This window comes from Silene latifolia, chromosome 4 (genome assembly GCF_048544455.1).
Source record: "Silene latifolia isolate original U9 population chromosome 4, ASM4854445v1, whole genome shotgun sequence".
NCBI classification, from domain to species: domain Eukaryota; kingdom Viridiplantae; phylum Streptophyta; class Magnoliopsida; order Caryophyllales; family Caryophyllaceae; genus Silene; species Silene latifolia.
Genome location: NC_133529.1, coordinates 1825505 through 1844699, shown reverse-complemented (window position 1 = coordinate 1844699; position 19195 = coordinate 1825505). Strand labels below are relative to the sequence as shown.

Below are 19195 nucleotides of genomic sequence, written 5' to 3'. Positions count from 1 at the left end.
ATTAATGAACGGTTAGTTTTGCATGATTAAGTAATACAAAAATAAAATGTCTATAAATACCGCGCATTCATTGCGCGGGATCTAAACTAGTTATACATTAATTTTGGTGGAAAGTAAAGCTTTGTTCTTTTCGGCTTATTAACGGTTCAATTTAGTTCAACTCGTCTTATTTCAGCTATATTTATCTCATTTAACTTCAATTCCTTAGTTCAACTTCATTCAGCTCATTTCAGCCCACTTCAGTTTAGTTTAACTATCTTCAATTCTGTTCTGCTTCATTTAGCCCGAAAATACAGGACCAAACACTATTTGACTATTTGCGAAGCCATTAAACATTCAAGAGGAATAAAATTCCAATTTAATTCCGAGGCCAAACCAGCCTAATTTAGTGGGATACATAATAGAGAAAAAAAGAAATTCAATAGGTCCTAATTTAGTCGCACTACAATAGAGGTGAGGGAGGATTCGAATCTGGGATCTATTGTCCACAATACCTATGTCTTAACCATTAGGCTAAGTCATCTTCGCATATGTAAATTTGTTAATCACAAAAACTTCACAGAGACGGTCTCTCAATATTGTTATTGAGAGACCTCTCACATGATGGGGTGGGAGACCTATTGAATTTCTTTTTTTTCCTTATTATGTCTCCCACTAAATTAGTGGGAGACGGTCTCTCATGAGACCTACTACTGTTAATTTGTTGACGATACATGTCTGAAATTATAGCATTTTTTGGAGTTTTTACAATGTATAAATTTTTAATCACTTTAATGAACCTTTTTAATGGTTAAGAATTAAGCTTATACTTAATCACTTTGTGTTATAGTAGTCAATTAATGTTTCCACCTTAATAAATGTATGTTCCATTGTACATATTAGTATATATATTCATATGGTATTGCTAACAATTATTAGCAAAAACAATACTAATAAATTCCTAATTAGAGATTAGCAAGAAGCAATGTTTGAGCTAAGCAACATGTTGCTAATTTCATTGTTTCTAATTTTTGTTACATCTCTTATAATTTTGGTCGTCAAGATCTCGAAACCAACAACGACCAAGTCGAAGATTACTAATCTTAATAAGTTGCCTAAACCATACCCGATAATTGGTCATTCGTTAGCCTTCGTTGGGTTAACGCAACAGGAAATTTTCGACTGGCTTTCAAAAATTATATCCACCGGTCCAACCTCGACTATTGTCGTCCATCCTCCCTTTGGAACACCTAGTGTCTACTTTGGTGATCCTGCCTCATCCGAACACTTTTTTAAGACTCAATTTCTCAAATACGAAAAGGGTGCTCATTACAAAACCGTCTTTGGAGACCTGTTCGGAGATAGCTTGTTCACCCAAGACGGAGACGTTTGGAAGACTCAAAGACAACTTGCTGGCTTGGAATTCACCCACACATCGTTACAAAATTTCGTTGAAAATGTCGTTAATCCCGAGATTTCAGAGAGATTAATTCCGTTTCTCTCAGATGCTGCTAAGGAGAACAAAGTCATTGATCTTCAAGACTTGCTTAAGAGATTCGGATACGACAATGTTTCCACCATAACATTGGGGTATAATCCGGGTTACGTGTCACCCTCTTTGCCCGATGCTAAACTTATAAAAGCTTTGGATGAGTCGATGATTCTTTCCCACGAGAGGTTTTACGCGGTTTTCCCAATCATATGGAAAGTTTGTAGATTTCTTAACATTGGTTCGGAGAAAAAGCTTAAAAAATCAATTCAAACGCTCCGGGAATACATCAAAACCATGATAAAATCGATGAAAGAAAATCCGGAAATAGTAAATCAGGAGAAGATGAATTTATTATCAAAAATTATTTACGAGTATCGATTTGATGAGAAGTTGACCATCGACGTGTGTATTACGTTCATCCTTGGTGGACAAGATACGACGTCGTCAGCATTAACATGGTTTTTTTGGCTCCTACATAAAAACAAACACGTCGAACAAGAAATTGTTAAGGAGATTAATAACAACAAGAAAATAATAAAAAAAAATGTTGTCGAGGAATTAAAGGGAATGACGTATACTCACGCGGCGCTTACTGAGTCGATGAGACTGTACCCACCGGTGCCAGTCCACACAAAACAAGCGGCAACCGACGACGTTTTACCTGACGGGACAAAGGTGAAAAAGGGTATGTTGGTTGGATGTTTCGCCCAAGCGATGGGCCGGTCAGAGAAGATATGGGGTAAAGATTGGGCCGAGTTTCGGCCAGAGCGATGGTTAAGGGAAGATACGGACAACGCAACAGGGGAAACGAAGCTGAGCTTCGTTCCTCGGGATATGTACACGTACCCAGTGTTTCTTGCTGGGCCCCGGATTTGTTTAGGCAAGGACATGGCTTACTTGCAAATGAAGAGTATTGTTTCTGCTATTTTGGGTAGGTTTAAGGTGGTTCCCGCCACAGGCGACGGGTTCCACCCAGTTTACGTCCCTGAAACCATCGCCAAGATGCACGGCGGGTTTCCGGTTAGATTTGAAGAACGGATTCAAGTCGAATAATACAAGCGGTTCAAGTCGAATAATACCGAGTAGTTACTTAAACAAACATCCATTGTGATAAGTAAAATAAAAGTGTAATTAATTGTGCAATTGCACAATTAAGATTATACATCAAATTGTACCACCCTATATCTATTTCACAAATACTATCATACAACCAGTTGTATAGTAGCATTGTATAACCGCCTCAAAGTTGTTGAGCTCTTACACAAAGTTGTTGAGCTATTTTACAAGTTATTGAGCTATTTTATGAAGTTATTGAGCTTAATAATTATTCTGTTAAGCTCAATAACTTTGTATCATAACTCGATAATTTTGTTAGTAGGGCTTGATAACTTTATAACAAAGCTCAACAACATTAAATAAGTTGTATATACAACCAGTTGTATAATACATTAACTGTATCTATTTGAGCTTTTTCAATTTCCATTTTTTTTTATGTTTAAGTGGATGAACTCATAGACTTTATGATAAAGCTCATATTCTTAAAACAAAACTCGTAAACTTTGTTATAAAGCTCGGACTCTATACAACTAGTTGTTGTACAACTTGACAATAACTGGTTGTATAGTCCATGAAATTGTGTAATTGTCGTGAATCATTTATATCGCACCTCGTTGATAGAAAATATCGAGATTCTAAATTAAGTTAACAGGAGGTACGACTTTTCAAGCCGATTTTTCGAAAATAGAGTGTTTGTTTGCGATGGTTTTGCTGAGGTCGTTGGAGGATCAAACGATAACTAAAATCCGAGTTCTTGGATGTTTTGGAATTGTGAGACTGCAAATATTATGATCTATGGTAATAGTTGGGGTCGAAGTTGATCCTAAGTGGTACTAAAAAGGGCGATAACAGGTCTGGTCAGAAACTCAGTTTTCGAGAAAATAGGGGCAGTTTATGTTCGTTTTTGTAACACCCCCATACTCCAAGTGCCTTACCAGGACCACTCAGGCATGAGGATGTCACCATCTCGGTTACCCGAGGCATGATAATCATAAGACAATGAAGAAACATACTTTATTAAATAAGTTTAAGTGATTACATTACAAAACCAACTGTGAGCAAAATACAACTGTCCTCAAACTATAAACCAACTGAAAGGAACTGTTCTAATAAACACAAACTGAAGACTAAAGACTACGATATGTGATGACTCCATCCCCAGACTAGATCCCACGCGTATCCAAGATATACCGTCAACAACCGCCACCACCCCGAATGGATCACCACAGCTTTTAAAACATTTAAACGGGTCGATTAATCACACAACTTATATATATATATATCAATAATAAGACAAACAGACAAACCGAATCACACACACACACACACACCACCAACCAATCCCCATCATCTCAATCGACCGTCCACCGGACCACCACCAGCTGGGGGACCGCAGCCGTTCCCACCTAAGCCCCGCTCATCGTACGAGCGATAACCCCGTCCATTAATGTGCACATCCCCTTTCGTGGCGGGTTCCACGAAGGGCGAAACTAGGGCGTGAAGTCACTCCCGCAAGTGACCCCACTCAGCCGAGAACGCATCTCGAGAGCCATAGACAACCAATCACAATCACAATCACAATCACAATCATCATATCAAACAACTAACTACAAGACATCACCAATATCCCATTATGGGACTAATACGAGTAGAAATCCTACCCGAAAGCACAATAAGCGAGGCGGTATCTACAAACAGTATCAAAAGCCTCTTCTACGAACCCTCCTCCTATCATATAACACATATAGGCCATACATCACATACTACACATAAAAACCCCCAATCTCTAAATTAGGGTTTAACCAATCTTAACAAAACATTATAAAAATTATGTTAAAAGCTTACCCTCGACGCAAGGAACTCAACGATACGAATAACGACAAGAACCGACCGTCTGAACTCCGGGAATTGCTAAGGATGCGATTAGGAAGATGAAGTGGCTGCTTTCTCTCTTAAACAGGGTTTTAGGTTTTGTAAAAGTGAATTAAAACAACGACGATTAAGTTTAAATACCCTAATCGCATAATTAACAAAACCCGCGAAAAACTCCCCAGAAACCGACACTCGATCGAGTACCCTAGGTACTCGATCGAGTACCCCTACTCGATCGAGTGCCCCACTACTCGATCGAGTGCCCAACAGTCGAAACTATTTTATTCTGCAACATACCCTTACTCGACAGAGTAAGGGCTACTCGATAGAGTACCCCCAAGACCATAAATACGGAGTATTACAGTCTTCCCTCCTTAAAAAGAACTTCGTCCCCGAAGTTCAACCCATACATAAAAAACAAACATACTAACTCGATCAAGACACAACAACGTGACTAAGAACTCAAAACAAAACTCCAACCCAAACATGAACTCGTAACACCAACTCCACTAACTATTCCTACCTCCACAACATGGCTCACGATATCGTATCAACTCCATTATATCTCTCTCAACACTAACTCCATACCCTACCAAAATACTCATAACATCAAACGGAATGTTACATTCTACCACCCTTAAAAGGAACTTCGTCCTCGAAGTTTACTCACACTCATAAACATCCTCATCCAACTGCCAAGACTATCGAACTCATAACCATCATCATCCAACTGTCAACACTATCCAAATATTCTCATACTCCTAAACATCGAACTACTACCAGTACGGTCATGACCTTTAACAAATTAACCACAACACGAATCAACCTTTTATTCGACATCAAGACTCAAACTTCCAAATATATTACCATATGCACACCCATCAAAATCTCTTTTATCACATCCTACTCCTCTTAAGATAAATGTTACGTCCTCGTAACTCACTAATACTAAATCCTAGATACATCTCATTACCCTCTTTACCACCACATGTGCAAGATAACCGTTTATAAACCAAACACTCACCATTCTTATATTCAAGGCTCCCATACATAAACAATTCTCATTCCTCAACTCATTCGGCATAGCACCTAACCTATACCATAAACTCGTAGCAAAATCACCATACTAACTCTCCATTATTACTGCAAAACAACATACCTCTCTATGTAAAGCACCTACCTCCCTAACGCATAACTCACGATCCCCACTCGTTACGTACACTCACACTAGATCCTCAAGTTCTTTCATTCATTACCGCAAGACTCATACATAACTTAACACGACACTTATTATTCAACACCCTACACTCACTGTCTCAACAAAGGATCATGAACCACCTGCATATATCAGATCATTACCACACATGTTCTACGAATCACTTGCCATTATCATGTCCACTAAAGCCTTATTTAGAACAAGATCAAAATTATCAGAATAACCTCTCACAACCGTGTTCCATCAACGAGAATATCACTATACCATGACAACAAATAAGACATATACAACTCTATTCCATATCATACTCTACCCTCATTCTCAAACTTAACCTGATAAAGAAAACACCAATTACAAAACAACTCGTATAACTTTACAAACCGAAACTCACAGAAGTAACATCAAACAAAACAACTATCTATGTATAATTGGTATGTACTTTCGAAACTCGAATCATAATCATCCCGCCTACTCCATCACAACCGGTGACGGCATCACAACACCGCCACCAACAGCCACACCGCAGTGCGAAAATACCCGCATCACAATACTAAATACCGTGCCCGGATCACCACCGGAGGCACCACAACCACATCGATAGACATCACAGCTACATACAATTCCATAAATACTGACTCAACATAACTTCTTGAATAAGAAAAACTTACTCAAATCCACTTTGCTAAATCACAAAGCAACATATTATATGAATTAAACAGATAATAACCTCATGAATATCATCCCCTTACCGCATCACGGAATCAACATATATCATGAATACACACAAGTATAACCAAATATGCCGGATCAATCAAATTATTACCCTTTTGAATATCATTCAATTAAATTACCGTATCCGACATATATTACAGAACATTCAGATAACAACATTATAACTATCACGCCATACCACTTCTTGTGAGGTCAGAACCTCACACAAACATTTATATATAACATAGACCCATAATCACATCCAACCAATCAATCCTGATCACGTAAGTTACCACTCAACAAAGGTTACCTGTTGTCCGAGCTTAACTCGCATGCCCCTCATCACATTCTTCCATTCGCATCACCAAAGACCTTCCGCCATACATAACCATACAGCTAACACTCATTATGAGAAACCACCTCCTAAGACTATGTCTTATACTTCCTGACAACCATACTTTTATCAATTCAGTCTTTACAAAATCAGCCTCTTTAGAATTGCCACTTTTCTAATATACCCTTAACCTTAACCACTAGTCAAAGACCATAACACTACCACTGTCCGGACATCAAACCTCTTCACTCATCTCTAAACATCATGATTTCTTTTCTATCTTTGGTTAACATCCCAAACAACGAACATCAAATCCATGAACAAAATTACCTCAACATTCTTCCCAATATTTTCCTTAATTGAATCATCATCCATTTTTCCACCAAAATCTCATATCATGCAGATATTCTACTAACTTCTTACTTTCCTTAATTTCTCGAAACTCATTATTAAACATGTTGTCCTGAAGCTCCCATATAACCATTAACTAACATCCTCATGATAATATCATACATTTCGATGATTCCTTACCTTTATATCACATAACTCCAGAATATTTTCCTCAGCTTACTTTTATCCTTCTTTTCTCTTTACACTCAATAATACCACTTAATAGTTCAACTCCTTATTCCTTCTAGCTAACTCTCTAGAAATCCAGTTACCCTTTCGTTGCTCCAAAACTCAAATTCCATTATTTTCTACCGACATCATCCCACTCTTTCTTACCATGGATCTTCTCTTATTATGCTATCACTCACACTTGCCACTAATCTATCCATAGAATTAACGTTTAATGTTCAAACAATTGCATCTCCCTTTTTACATCTCTAGAAATCATAATTTATTTAATACCGTTAATTACCCAAGGAAATCACACAGTAGTTTCGTCTCTCGATAACACAAATTTCCAAACTCAGTCACTACCTGCAAATCCACGTCACGACATGTCCCATTAGGTTCGCTATATACCACTATTTCCAAACGACCTTTCATTACATATGTTCTTACTCAACACTATTTCTAGCCATCTCCCTCCATAATTTATTATACATCTCAGGTTGCTACTATCCACATCCTTTCTTTCATTCTTTTCATTCTCACATTCCTTAAACTTACATCATGCCTTGCCCACATTCACTTACATTTTCATTACTCAACATACAATCATGTCACTCATCTCGTCTCACACAACATGCTCTATGCCTCAATTAAGTCTTACTAATCCCAACACATATAAATCATGTCCTCCCCACCGAACTCATACTCATCATAGGTGCCACTCTTTACACCACAAAATTGGGTAACTTACGCGTCAAGACCAACATACATGTAAAACAATGCATAAAGAAGCAAAATAACGCCTTTGAATTAAACATAATATGCAACGAAGTCAAAAGATAAACATATGACCCAAAATAGGGGTCACTAGATCGAGTACAGGCCACTCGATCGAGTAAGGGACTTACTCGATCGAGTAGGTGAAGATCAGAAGCACGTAAAACAAATTACCAGGGCTACTCGATCGAGTAACTGACGTACTCGATCGAGTCCCCCCATACTCGATCGAGTACCAAGGCTACTCGATCGAGTACCCTATTTCTCAGCACTGTCCAGTTTTCGTAAAACAGTCATAACTCACTCATTTCTTGGTCGATTTGGGCGTGTGACCTATCGTTAGAATCGTAAAAGAACAAGCTATCACCTCCAATTGGAATCACATCAAAATCATGTATACATCTCAAGTTATGACAGTTTAAAGACAACATTTCTATAATCGAAAACACAACTACTTGATTTTACTTCTAAACAACTTGAACAACAACAAGGTAGACAAAACAATTCAATGCTCATAAAACCCTTATCCCTAGCCACATGTTACTATTTTCAAAAGTCAAGCAACAAATAACTCGATGCACATATATCATTCAACTTACCAATCACATATTACCCACATGTTTAATTTTATAACTTTTCGTAACACAAAACATACTCATACCTTACAAATCCTATTTCCATGTTACTAATGCAACAATATTACAAACCCACTTCGTCACCTACACATATTCAAAATCACAAAATTCATATTCTCATGCAATTGACACCCCATCTTTTCCAATCAGTTCATCTATTTCATCCACATTCTTCATCTATAAGTGCATACGATACCACAGTAGACAATTATATGAACTTATTATCTAACTTTACGCAAACAGGATTATGAAAAAAAATCATGTCACATCCTCTAACCACAAGTTACTAGTATGTACACATTATAAATCATTCATCCTGCACATCATTATTCATCACATATAAACTATTTCCTTTTTCCACCACATCATTCGTCATTCTCACATACTTTTCCAACTATTCCAATCAACATGGTAAACCAAGTATCATCCAACATGCTTTCAACCAACAGCATACAAAATCACCCTTATTCATGTCACACATCACCATATTGGTACACAATTCACAAGATAAACACATAGCGATCCCGACTCATATCCCATGGTGACCGGTTCAAAATTGTAGGGCGAGTTCGCGACTTTAGGACGTCTCCCAAGCCTTTGCATTAGCTCCTACAACCTTTACCCCGGGTTCATTTTAATTGACTCCCTAGATTCATTAGATTCATTGGTTACAGGTTTCAGGATCGTCCGCTGATACCATTTGTAACACCCCATACTCCAAGTGCCTTACCAGGACCACTCGTGCATGAGGATGTCACCATCTCGGTTACCCGAGGCATGATAATCATAAGACAATGAAGAAACATACTTTATTAAATAAGTTTAAGTGATTACATTACAAAACCAATCCGTGAGCAAAATACAACCGTCCTCAAACTATAAACCAACCGAAAGGAACTGTTCTAATAAACACAAATGAAGACTAAAGACTCCGATATGTGATGACTCCATCCCCAGCTAGATCCCACGCGTATCCAAGATATACCTGTCAAGCAATCGCTCACCACCCCCGAATGGATCACCACAGTTTTAAAACATTTAAACGGGTCGACTAATCACACAACTTATATATATATATATCAATAATAAGACAAACAGACAAAATTGAATCACACACACACACACACACCACCAACCAATCCCCATCATCTCAATACCGACCGTCCCACTGGACCAGCCACCTGCCGGGGGGACCGCAGCCGTTCCCACCTAAGCCCCGCTCATCGTAGTGAGCGATAACCCCGTCCATTAATGTGCACATCCCCTTTCGTGGCGGGTTCCACGAAGGGCGAAACTAGGGCGTGAAGTCACTCCCGCAAGTGACCCCACTCAGCCGAGAACGCATCTCGAGAGCCATAGACAACCAATCACAATCACAATCACAATCACAATCATCATATCAAACAACTAACTACAGCACATCACCAATATCCCATTATGGGACTAATACTGAGTAGGAAATCCTACCTGGAAAGCACAATAAGCAGACGGTATCTACAGCTGTATCAAAAAGCCTCTTCTACGAACCCTCCTCCTATCATATAACACATATAGGCCATACATCACATACTACACATAAAAACCCCCAATCTCTAAATTAGGGTTTAACCAATCTTAACAAAACATTATAAAAATTATGTTAAAAGCTTACCCTCGACGCAAGGAACTCAACGATACGAATAACGACAAGAACCGACCGTCTGAACTCCGGGAATTGCTAAGGATGCGATTAGGAAGATGAAGTGGCTGCTTTCTCTCTTAAACAGGGTTTTAGGTTTTGTAAAAGTGAATTAAAACAACGACGATTAAGTTTAAATACCCTAATCGCATAATTAACAAAACCCGCGAAAAACTCCCCGTAAACCGGACACTCGATCGAGTACCCTAGGTACTCGATCGAGTACCCCCCTACTCGATCGAGTGCCCCAGCTACTCGATCGAGTGCCCAACAGGTCAGAAACTATTTTATTCTGCAACATACCCTTACTCGACAGAGTAAGGGCTACTCGATAGAGTACCCCCAAGACCATAAATACGGAGTATTACAGTCTTCCCTCCTTAAAAAGAACTTCGTCCCCGAAGTTCAACCCATACATAAAAAACAAACATACTAACTCGATCAAGACACAACAACGTGACTAAGAACTCAAAACAAAACTCCAACCCAAACATGAACTCGTAACACCAACTCCACTAACTATTCCTACCTCCACAACATGGCTCACGATATCGTATCAACTCCATTATATCTCTCTCAACACTAACTCCATACCCTACCAAAATACTCATAACATCAAACGGAATGTTACAGTTTTGGCGAAGGTTTTGGGTACGGTTTTTGAGGGTTTTAGGCTTGGTGTTTAGGTGATAAGGGGAGGTGTCGATGTGGGTTGTAGCATGGTGGTCGAATGATGGTACCATGATGGTTGTGATTTGTGAATGGTGACGATTGGTGACGGGGTCGATGTGGGTTGTAGGACGGAGTATTATTTAGCTTGGAAGATCTTATACAATGAGAAAGGTGAGGCGGTTTTTACCTGTTATTACGGGTTAATAAAGGGCAAATTCTATTAAAAGCGGAGGTGTAATAGTTGGTTATATTGGCAGTTAAATTACAGTTTAGAGTATTTTGAGAAGCACACCAATAGTTTGGAGTATTCTCATTAAATAACCCTTATTATTATTATGTTTAGATCTTTAAGAGTACTGTAAATATAGAACAATTGTAATTATTGGAAGTACGAACTATCAATAATAGAAACTACATTTATGAAACTCTTCCTTCCAGAATTTAATATTTTGCGTCATCCAACCTTGAACTATTACTGATCACTAATTCAAATCCAAACCCAATCCCAAAACATTACAATCAATACCCTTTACCTTTATATTTCTTATGTAATCTAAATTCATACCTAAGCACCTTTTTTTTGGTGTAGACCATCCGGTTTAATCCGAATTCGAGCCGAGTAGGACTATTAGGGCGGTAAAGCTCTCCCTCGTGAGATTTAGCACTGCTGTAATCTCAGGGCTCGAACACGAGACCTCTGGTTAAGCTAGAACAACCCCTTACCAGTTGATATTAGTGCTCATGGGTAAACTCTTAATCACCTTAATAAACAAACCTATTTTAAGGTTGCGAATTAATCACCTTAATAAACCTACTAGTGAAGATCACGTGCTAAAGCACGGTATTTTTTAGGTTTTCTATTTATATAAATACGTCTCCAATTGAAGACATTTTTATAAACTAATTGTACTTTTAGTTTGATGTTATAAGAGGTAGAAAACGAAAGATGACTATAATTATAAGACATTAAATTAATGCTATTTCATTAAATGCTACTCCTCCGTCCTTACACTTGCTTTATTTTTCCCTCTCACAAAATAAAGCAAGTGTAAACAGATGGATTACTATTTTATGATATTAATAGTACAATTAAGTTAAATGTAAAATGTAATGAAAACGTATTTACTTTCTAACAAAAACAGGCAAAACAAATATAAAACACATCGAAAAAGATGATAAATGAATTTTTAAAATAATTATCACTTTTTTATTTATAATAAAAAAATAAAAATATACATTTATAGCTTTTAAAAATACTATTTTTACTAATAACAAACAAATAACGATACCTATATAGTGAATATCCTAATCTTATCCTGAGTATTCCTGACAAAAACAAAAACAAATATCTCTTGCACCAATACCAATACCAATATTGTAAAATATTTTAGGGAGATGCTTAATCTTTATAACATATTAGTATGTTATCTTTTAGATTTTATCTTGTATATTCTTTTCGTATTTTACATTAATATTTTTTTTTCAGGTCTTTTTTTGAAGATTGGCAGTGTAAATGGGAAGTTGATACACATACATGAGGTGTATGGAAATTTCCATACACGGTCAATTAGAGCGTGACACGTGGCAATTATGACTTGACCTTAGGTGGTTAGTTTAGGGTTACGTTAGTAAATTTACATGTGTAGTTAAGTTGTTACTTATTCAGTTATTCTAGTTAATTAGATTAAGGAAGTGTCAAAACTCCAAAATGTTGTTGATAAGTCTCGATCCCATGACCTCTTGATTCACATATACTTGCTATTATTTTAGTATAATATTTCGTATTTATTTAATTATATAACTCTAATACATTTAGATGATAAACTAATATAAAATTTAATATGATAAAATTAAGCAAGAAAAAAATTTAACAAATATTTGATAAATTTATTTAAATATATAAGCCTGATAAAATTGTGTAACTAGCAAATAACTCAATAAATAGTGAAAATAATTGTAGCAACAGTTGATGTAGTAAATATGAAAGTAATCACAAATTTGAGTGGTAAGAATAACAATAATAAAAGCCAGAATAGTGAAAGTCATAGTAGCAAGAATGAGAATAGTGAAATTAATAGTATTAAATGTGGGAGTAGTGAAAAAAAATGATAGCGGGAGTAGTGAAAGTAACAGTAGTGAAACAAATGTTATAAAAGTAACAGTAGGAACAACGGACAAAGTATGAAAAACTAGCTAACAATTTGATTTAAGAAAATATTTTATTTATTTAATACTACGTATATAAGTTTGATAAAATTAATGATAATAGTGAATTTAACTATAAAAATAGCGGGAATTGTCAAAGATACAACATTAAGCGAAGTAGTAGTGAACGTAATAGTATTAATAAGGGAGATGTCGTGGAAGTAATAATATCAACGGCGGGAGAATAAGTGAATGTGTCTCATAATTTGTTGATAAATTTTGCATCTCATCATAATTTCAAGTTATAGCATAGAACAATATATTATAAATCGTAAATGTATGTGTATAAAAAAGTCTAACGTAATTATATTTTATAAAAAATAAAATTTAAATGGTAAATATAGGTAACCCGGGCGAGGCCGGGCAGCAAACCTAGTTAAATGTAAACTACAGGTACAAATAATAATTATTATAAGTAAATAAAATATTTTGTTCAATTTTTTTGTAGTACATTTAACTAACTCAGCAAATACATTACATTGAATATAAACTAAAAGTATATATTTAATAGTTATTATAGATAATTATTATTTTAACTCAGATTTTACACATACATATAACAAAAGATCTAGCTACAATTTTAACAAATTTGATGGATGTGTCACAATGGTAATAGCAAGTGGATGTGCATCAAGAGGTAGTAATGGGTTCAAGACTCATCAACAACATTTTTGAGTTTTGACCTGATAATTTAATTATAGTAACTTAACAAGTTAACCACACATCTAAAATTACTAACATAACCCTACACTAACAAATACTAGATATTAACCCTAGTTTGGCACATGTCGTGATGTCATTGGTTGTGTATGAGTTTTTCATAGTGTATGTGTAGCCTTTTTGGTGTGAATGTCATTGATTGTGTATGAGTTTTTTATAGTGTATGTGTAGCCTTTTTGGTGTGAATGATTTATTAAATAAGCATTTGATTGAAAGATTTTAATTAGTTGGGCCCACCTTGTTTAACTCAATTGTGTATGAAAGATTTTATTCAGCAATTAATTAAAGAAATTATTTTTAATATGGGCCCACTTTTTTTATCAATTAACTAAGTGGGAAAAAGTTGAACAATACTTAATCTTTTATTTATTGGGGATTACTTAATCACTTTGTGTAATAGTCAAATAATGTTTCCACCTAAATAATGTATAGTACATATATCACTTTGTGTGATACTAGGCCTCGTTTGGTTGCTCACCCAATTCATGGGAATTCTAGAATCCCATGAATTGGGATTTTTAAAGCTTGTTTGGTTACCCCATTTTTTGTAAAATGGGGGAATTTAAAACTCCTAGGAATTTCCAAGTTCTACATGATGGGGGAATTTAACTATCTATCCCCCTCATGGTCATTGGAAATTCCTAGGAAAGTAAAACTCCAACATGGCAACCAAACGGATTATTGTAATTCACGTGAATTTTAATGTAGGAATTAAACTCTCGTGCATTGCAAATTAACACGTCAATGTAATTCCCGTATCAACCAAACGAGCCCTTAATCACTTTGTGTAATAGTCGTATAATTTGTGTTGCAAATAATTAGTTGAGAAAAGCTTGAAAGTTTATAATTTTCCAAGCTAAATAATAGTAGCACATTTGCTTAACATCCAATATTGATCAAAAAGGTTAATTAAACTATTAGAATAATCGATTATGGGACTTCAACCATCATCTTAAATTTTTCGTTGAGATGGTTTCTTAATATGGTATCAGAGCCAGTGTAACCAAAAGGTAACGGGGTTCGAATCTCACCCCCCTCAATTCTAAAGTGGAATATTAACCCCGGGTATATGGAGGTATGCAGTTAGGGGTGGGCAACATTCGGTCCGGACCGGCTTAAAATTCCGGTCTGGTCCCCGGTCCACCATTTTTTAAGATTTCGGTTTCCAGTCCGATCCGGTCGTGGACCAGAATTTTCCAGTCCGGACAGGAAAGACCGGAATTATTTTTATTTATTTTTTTCCTTAAAATATTAATTAAAAATACATTGAAGGCCTACTTAATCCAGATTTATGGACCGGAATTTGAAAAAGTGGGTTTGTAAAATTAATTCCGGTCAGGTCCAGTCTTGGATCGGAAGTTTTACAATCCAGTCCGGTTTCGGTCCGAGATTTTTGACGATTCCGCACAACAAGTGGTATCAGAGCCCAAGGTTCGATGATTAATACCAATAACCAGAAAATTGGGTGATTAAAAATTGGGTGATTAAACAAGAAAATTGGGTGATTAAACAAGCACGATGATTAATACCAATAACCAGAAAATGGTTGATTACGGTCTTTTAAAAATCACTTTTTGAAAATTACAGTTTTATAATTTTTTTTTTTTTTAAATTACATCCATAATATTACTTTTCTTTAAAAATTGCACCACGATCACGTTTTCGGTGAATTTTGACAAAAATTGACCGGTATACCCTTGCCTATTTGTTTGCTTACTTACCCAAATATTTTCACTTTACCTATCACTTACCTCTCTCGTTCACCCCAAAACCCTCTCATCTTCCTCACCCTTATTCTCCCAAATTTTCCCCAAATCTCTCCCTAATTTCTGCTGTATTTCATCCTCATTGTCAAATAACGGCTCCAGATTATGAGTGGCAAAGTCGTGCCATCATCTGACAGTTCTACTTCAAAGACTAAGTATTCGTACATCCTATTTTATATTAAAAGCAATGTTCTGATCTTTTGAATTAAATGTACAACCATAAGCTTTGGTTGGGTCTTCAAAGAGTTTGTTGATGCTGTCAAGTTAAACATCCCTTATTACTTCACTGTAATTAAGCATCCTATGGATTTTTCCACCTTTGTGTAAAATAGTTCAATAACTTATAAAATAGCTCAACAACTTTGTGTAAGAGCTCAACAACTTTGAGGCGGTTGTACAATGTTACTATAGAACTAGTTGTAGGATAGTATTTGTGAATTTCCCGCAGGAGTTAATGTTTTGATTGTAATTTATGATCAGAAGTAATATTATGAATGTAATTTACAAAAAATATTATAAGGCTGTAATTTTCAAAAAGTGGTTTTTAAAAGGCTGTAACCAACAATTTTCTCTTAATTAAATTAGAATTTTTCATCCAGAATAATTGACAGTTTCAATATTTTATTTATTAATTATTAATTAACTAATGATACATGCATGAAAATATAGAATTTCTAAGAATCTTGAAATTGTCAATTATTACTAGCAACCTTAAAATTGGTTGATGAAACAAGCAGGAATGCAGGATGATTTATTAGTTGAGAATCTTGAGATTTTAGCTTAAATGAAGAGAGCAACTCTTCTAAGTTCTAACCAATCTCACATTCTATTGTACGATGATCGTATATAGGTGCTGTTTGACCAAGTTTTAAAAGTGTTTTTGTAATTGAAAAAGTAGTAGCTTGGCCAAACACCCTAAATTAGCAGTTTTAAAACTACTTTTAAAAAGTTAAAAATTGATTAATTAACCCCAAAAATAGAAGTAGGTATTTTCTACTTCTAGTTTTCACATAAACAGCTGAAAAGTATAACAAAAGTTGTATGAAAGTAGTTAGGCCAAACATATATACATTTTATATAAACCGCTTTTACATTTACAAAAGTATGACCAAACAACCAAAACTTTTCCAAAAAGTAACTTGTGAATAAACCCCTTCTTAGAAGGAAAATCTATTTTATACAAGTAAGGCCAAATAGCACCATAATGTGACTAGTTTTGGTAAATAGTGATAACGTTTTATGACTAAAAAATGACTATTTTTTTTTAAGTGGTCACCATTTACATTTACCGAAAAGTAGTTACTTTTTGAAAAAAAAAAAAAATGAAAAATACCGTTGTACTGGCAACCAATATACTCCCTCCTATTCTAAATAACTGTCCCATTTGCCATATTTGGACATGATTTTTTACTTTCCTACCCTTGACTTTTTTATTTATTTACCACCTCAACCACCCCTAACCCATCACATTCAATACTTTTCATTATTTAACTCCTATATTCTTACCCATATACAATAATTTTCATTATTTTAACTATATTTCTTAATTTTTGTGTCATTATTCAAATGGGATACTTATTCGGAATAGGAGGGAGTATGTATCTCTGGAATAAATGACATTTTCAGTGTGTGTATTATTAATTGATGATAATGATACTCGCAGGAAATTATAGAATTAAATTGGAAAATTTATTTCCCGGCGGAATGTTTAATCACTATGCAAATAGTCAAATACTGTTTTCGCGGAATAAATGTATATTCCGTCTTATTTGTGATATATATTAATGCGGGGTTATAGTACACTACAAAATATTGAGCTAAGCAAAATGTTGTTACTTACATTGTTGCTAATTTTTCTTACATCGTCTCTTATAATTTTCGTCGCCAAGATCTCGAAACCAACAACCAAATCGAAGATTACTAATCTTAATAAGTTGCCTAAACCATACCCGATAATTGGTCATTTGTTAGCCTTCGCTGGGTTAACGCAAGATGAAATCTTCGAATGGCTTTCGAAGATTATATCAACTTGTCCAACCTCGACTATTGTCGTTCACCCGCCCTTTGCAATGCCTAGTGTTTACACCGGTGATCCGGCCACGGTAGAACACGTTTTTAAGACTCAATTTGTGAAATACGACAAGGGCCCACATCACAAAGCCGTCTTTCGTGACCTTTTCGGAGATAGCATGTTTACCGAAAATGGAGACCCTTGGAAGGCTCAAAGACAATTTGTTGGCTTTGAATTCACCCACAAAGCGTTACAAAATTACGTTGAAAATGTCGTTAATCCCGAGATTTCAGAGAGATTGATTCCATTTCTATCGGATACTGTCAAGGAGAAGAAAGTCATTGATCTACAAGACTTACTTAGGAGATATGCATTCGACAACGTTTCCACCGTAGCATTTGGGTATAACCCGGGTTACGTGACACCCTCTTTGCCGGATGCTAAACTTGTGACGGCTTTTGCTGACTCGCTAATGCTATCGCATATGAGGTGGTACGCGATTTTCCCAATTATATGGAAAGTTTTTAGATTTCTTAATATTGGTTCGGAGAAAAAGCTTAAAGAGTCGGTTCAAATGTTACGTGAATTTATAAAAGAAATGATAAAATCGATCAAAGAAAATCCGAAAAATGAAATTCAAGAGAATAATTTCTTGTCAAGAATTGTAAAAGATGATCGATTTGATGAGAAGTTGGCCATCGACATTAGTATTGCGTTTATTCTCGGTGGCATGGATACGTCATCGGCTGCTTTAACATGGTTTTTTTGGCTCGTCCATCGTAACAAACACGTCGAAGAAGAAATCGTTAAGGAGATTAACAACAAGAAAGTAAAAAATTATTCTTCTGTTGTTGAGGAATTAAAGGGAATGACGTACACTCACGCTGCGCTTTGTGAGGCGATGAGATTGTACCCACCAGCAGCGGTCGACTTAAAACAAGCGGGAACAGACGACGTTTTACCTGACGGAACGAAAGTGAAGAAAGGTATGTTCGTTGGATGTTTTATCCACGCTATGGGACGGTCCGAGAAGATATGGGGCAAAGATTGGCCCGAGTTTAAGCCAGAGCGATGGTTGAGGGAAGAGAAGGATACCACGACCGGGGAAAAGAAACGAAGCTTCGTTGCTCGAGATGCGTGCACGTACCCGGTTTTTCTTGCCGGGCCCCGGATTTGTTTAGGCAAGGAAATGGGTTTCTTGCAAATGAAGAGTGTTGTTTCTGCTGTTTTAAGCAGGTTTAAGGTGGTCCCCGTTATAGGAGACGGGGTCCACCCAGTTTACATCCCTGAAACCATCTCAAAAATGCAAGGCGGGTTTCCGGTTAGGATTGAAGAACGGGTTTAAGTCGAACCAAGTGAAGTTAATTGAATTTATTCAACCAATATAATAATTAATTATATTGGTTGAATAAAGCTTGAAAGTTTATAATTATCCAAGCTAAATAATACTCCGTACGGAGTTGTTTTAGTCGGTACGAGACCCGTTTCCTATAGTGGTCATAAATAAATAAAT

At 36.0% G+C, this 19195-nt stretch overlaps 2 protein-coding genes across 2 annotated transcripts; both read left to right on the top strand.

Annotated features, from left to right (window-relative positions):
- The first annotated feature begins 964 nt into the window (after positions 1–964).
- Positions 965–2524, top strand: LOC141653884 (cytochrome P450 94A2-like). The gene has a single exon (XM_074461751.1). The coding sequence runs from the start codon at positions 965–967 to the stop codon at positions 2522–2524; it is 1560 nt and encodes a 519-aa protein (XP_074317852.1).
- Positions 2525–17455: 14931 nt separating this feature from the next.
- Positions 17456–19027, top strand: LOC141653883 (cytochrome P450 94A2-like). Its single transcript, XM_074461749.1, has one exon. It carries the CDS (start codon positions 17456–17458, stop codon positions 19025–19027), a length of 1572 nt encoding a protein of 523 aa, XP_074317850.1.
- Positions 19028–19195: the final 168 nt, after the last annotated feature.

Excerpts from the sequence above, each read along its gene's own strand:
- LOC141653884 (XM_074461751.1), top strand. The coding sequence starts at position 965 with ATGTTTGAGCTAAGCAACATGTTGCTAATTTCATTGTTTCTAATTTTT.
- LOC141653883 (XM_074461749.1), top strand. The coding sequence starts at position 17,456 with ATGCGGGGTTATAGTACACTACAAAATATTGAGCTAAGCAAAATGTTG.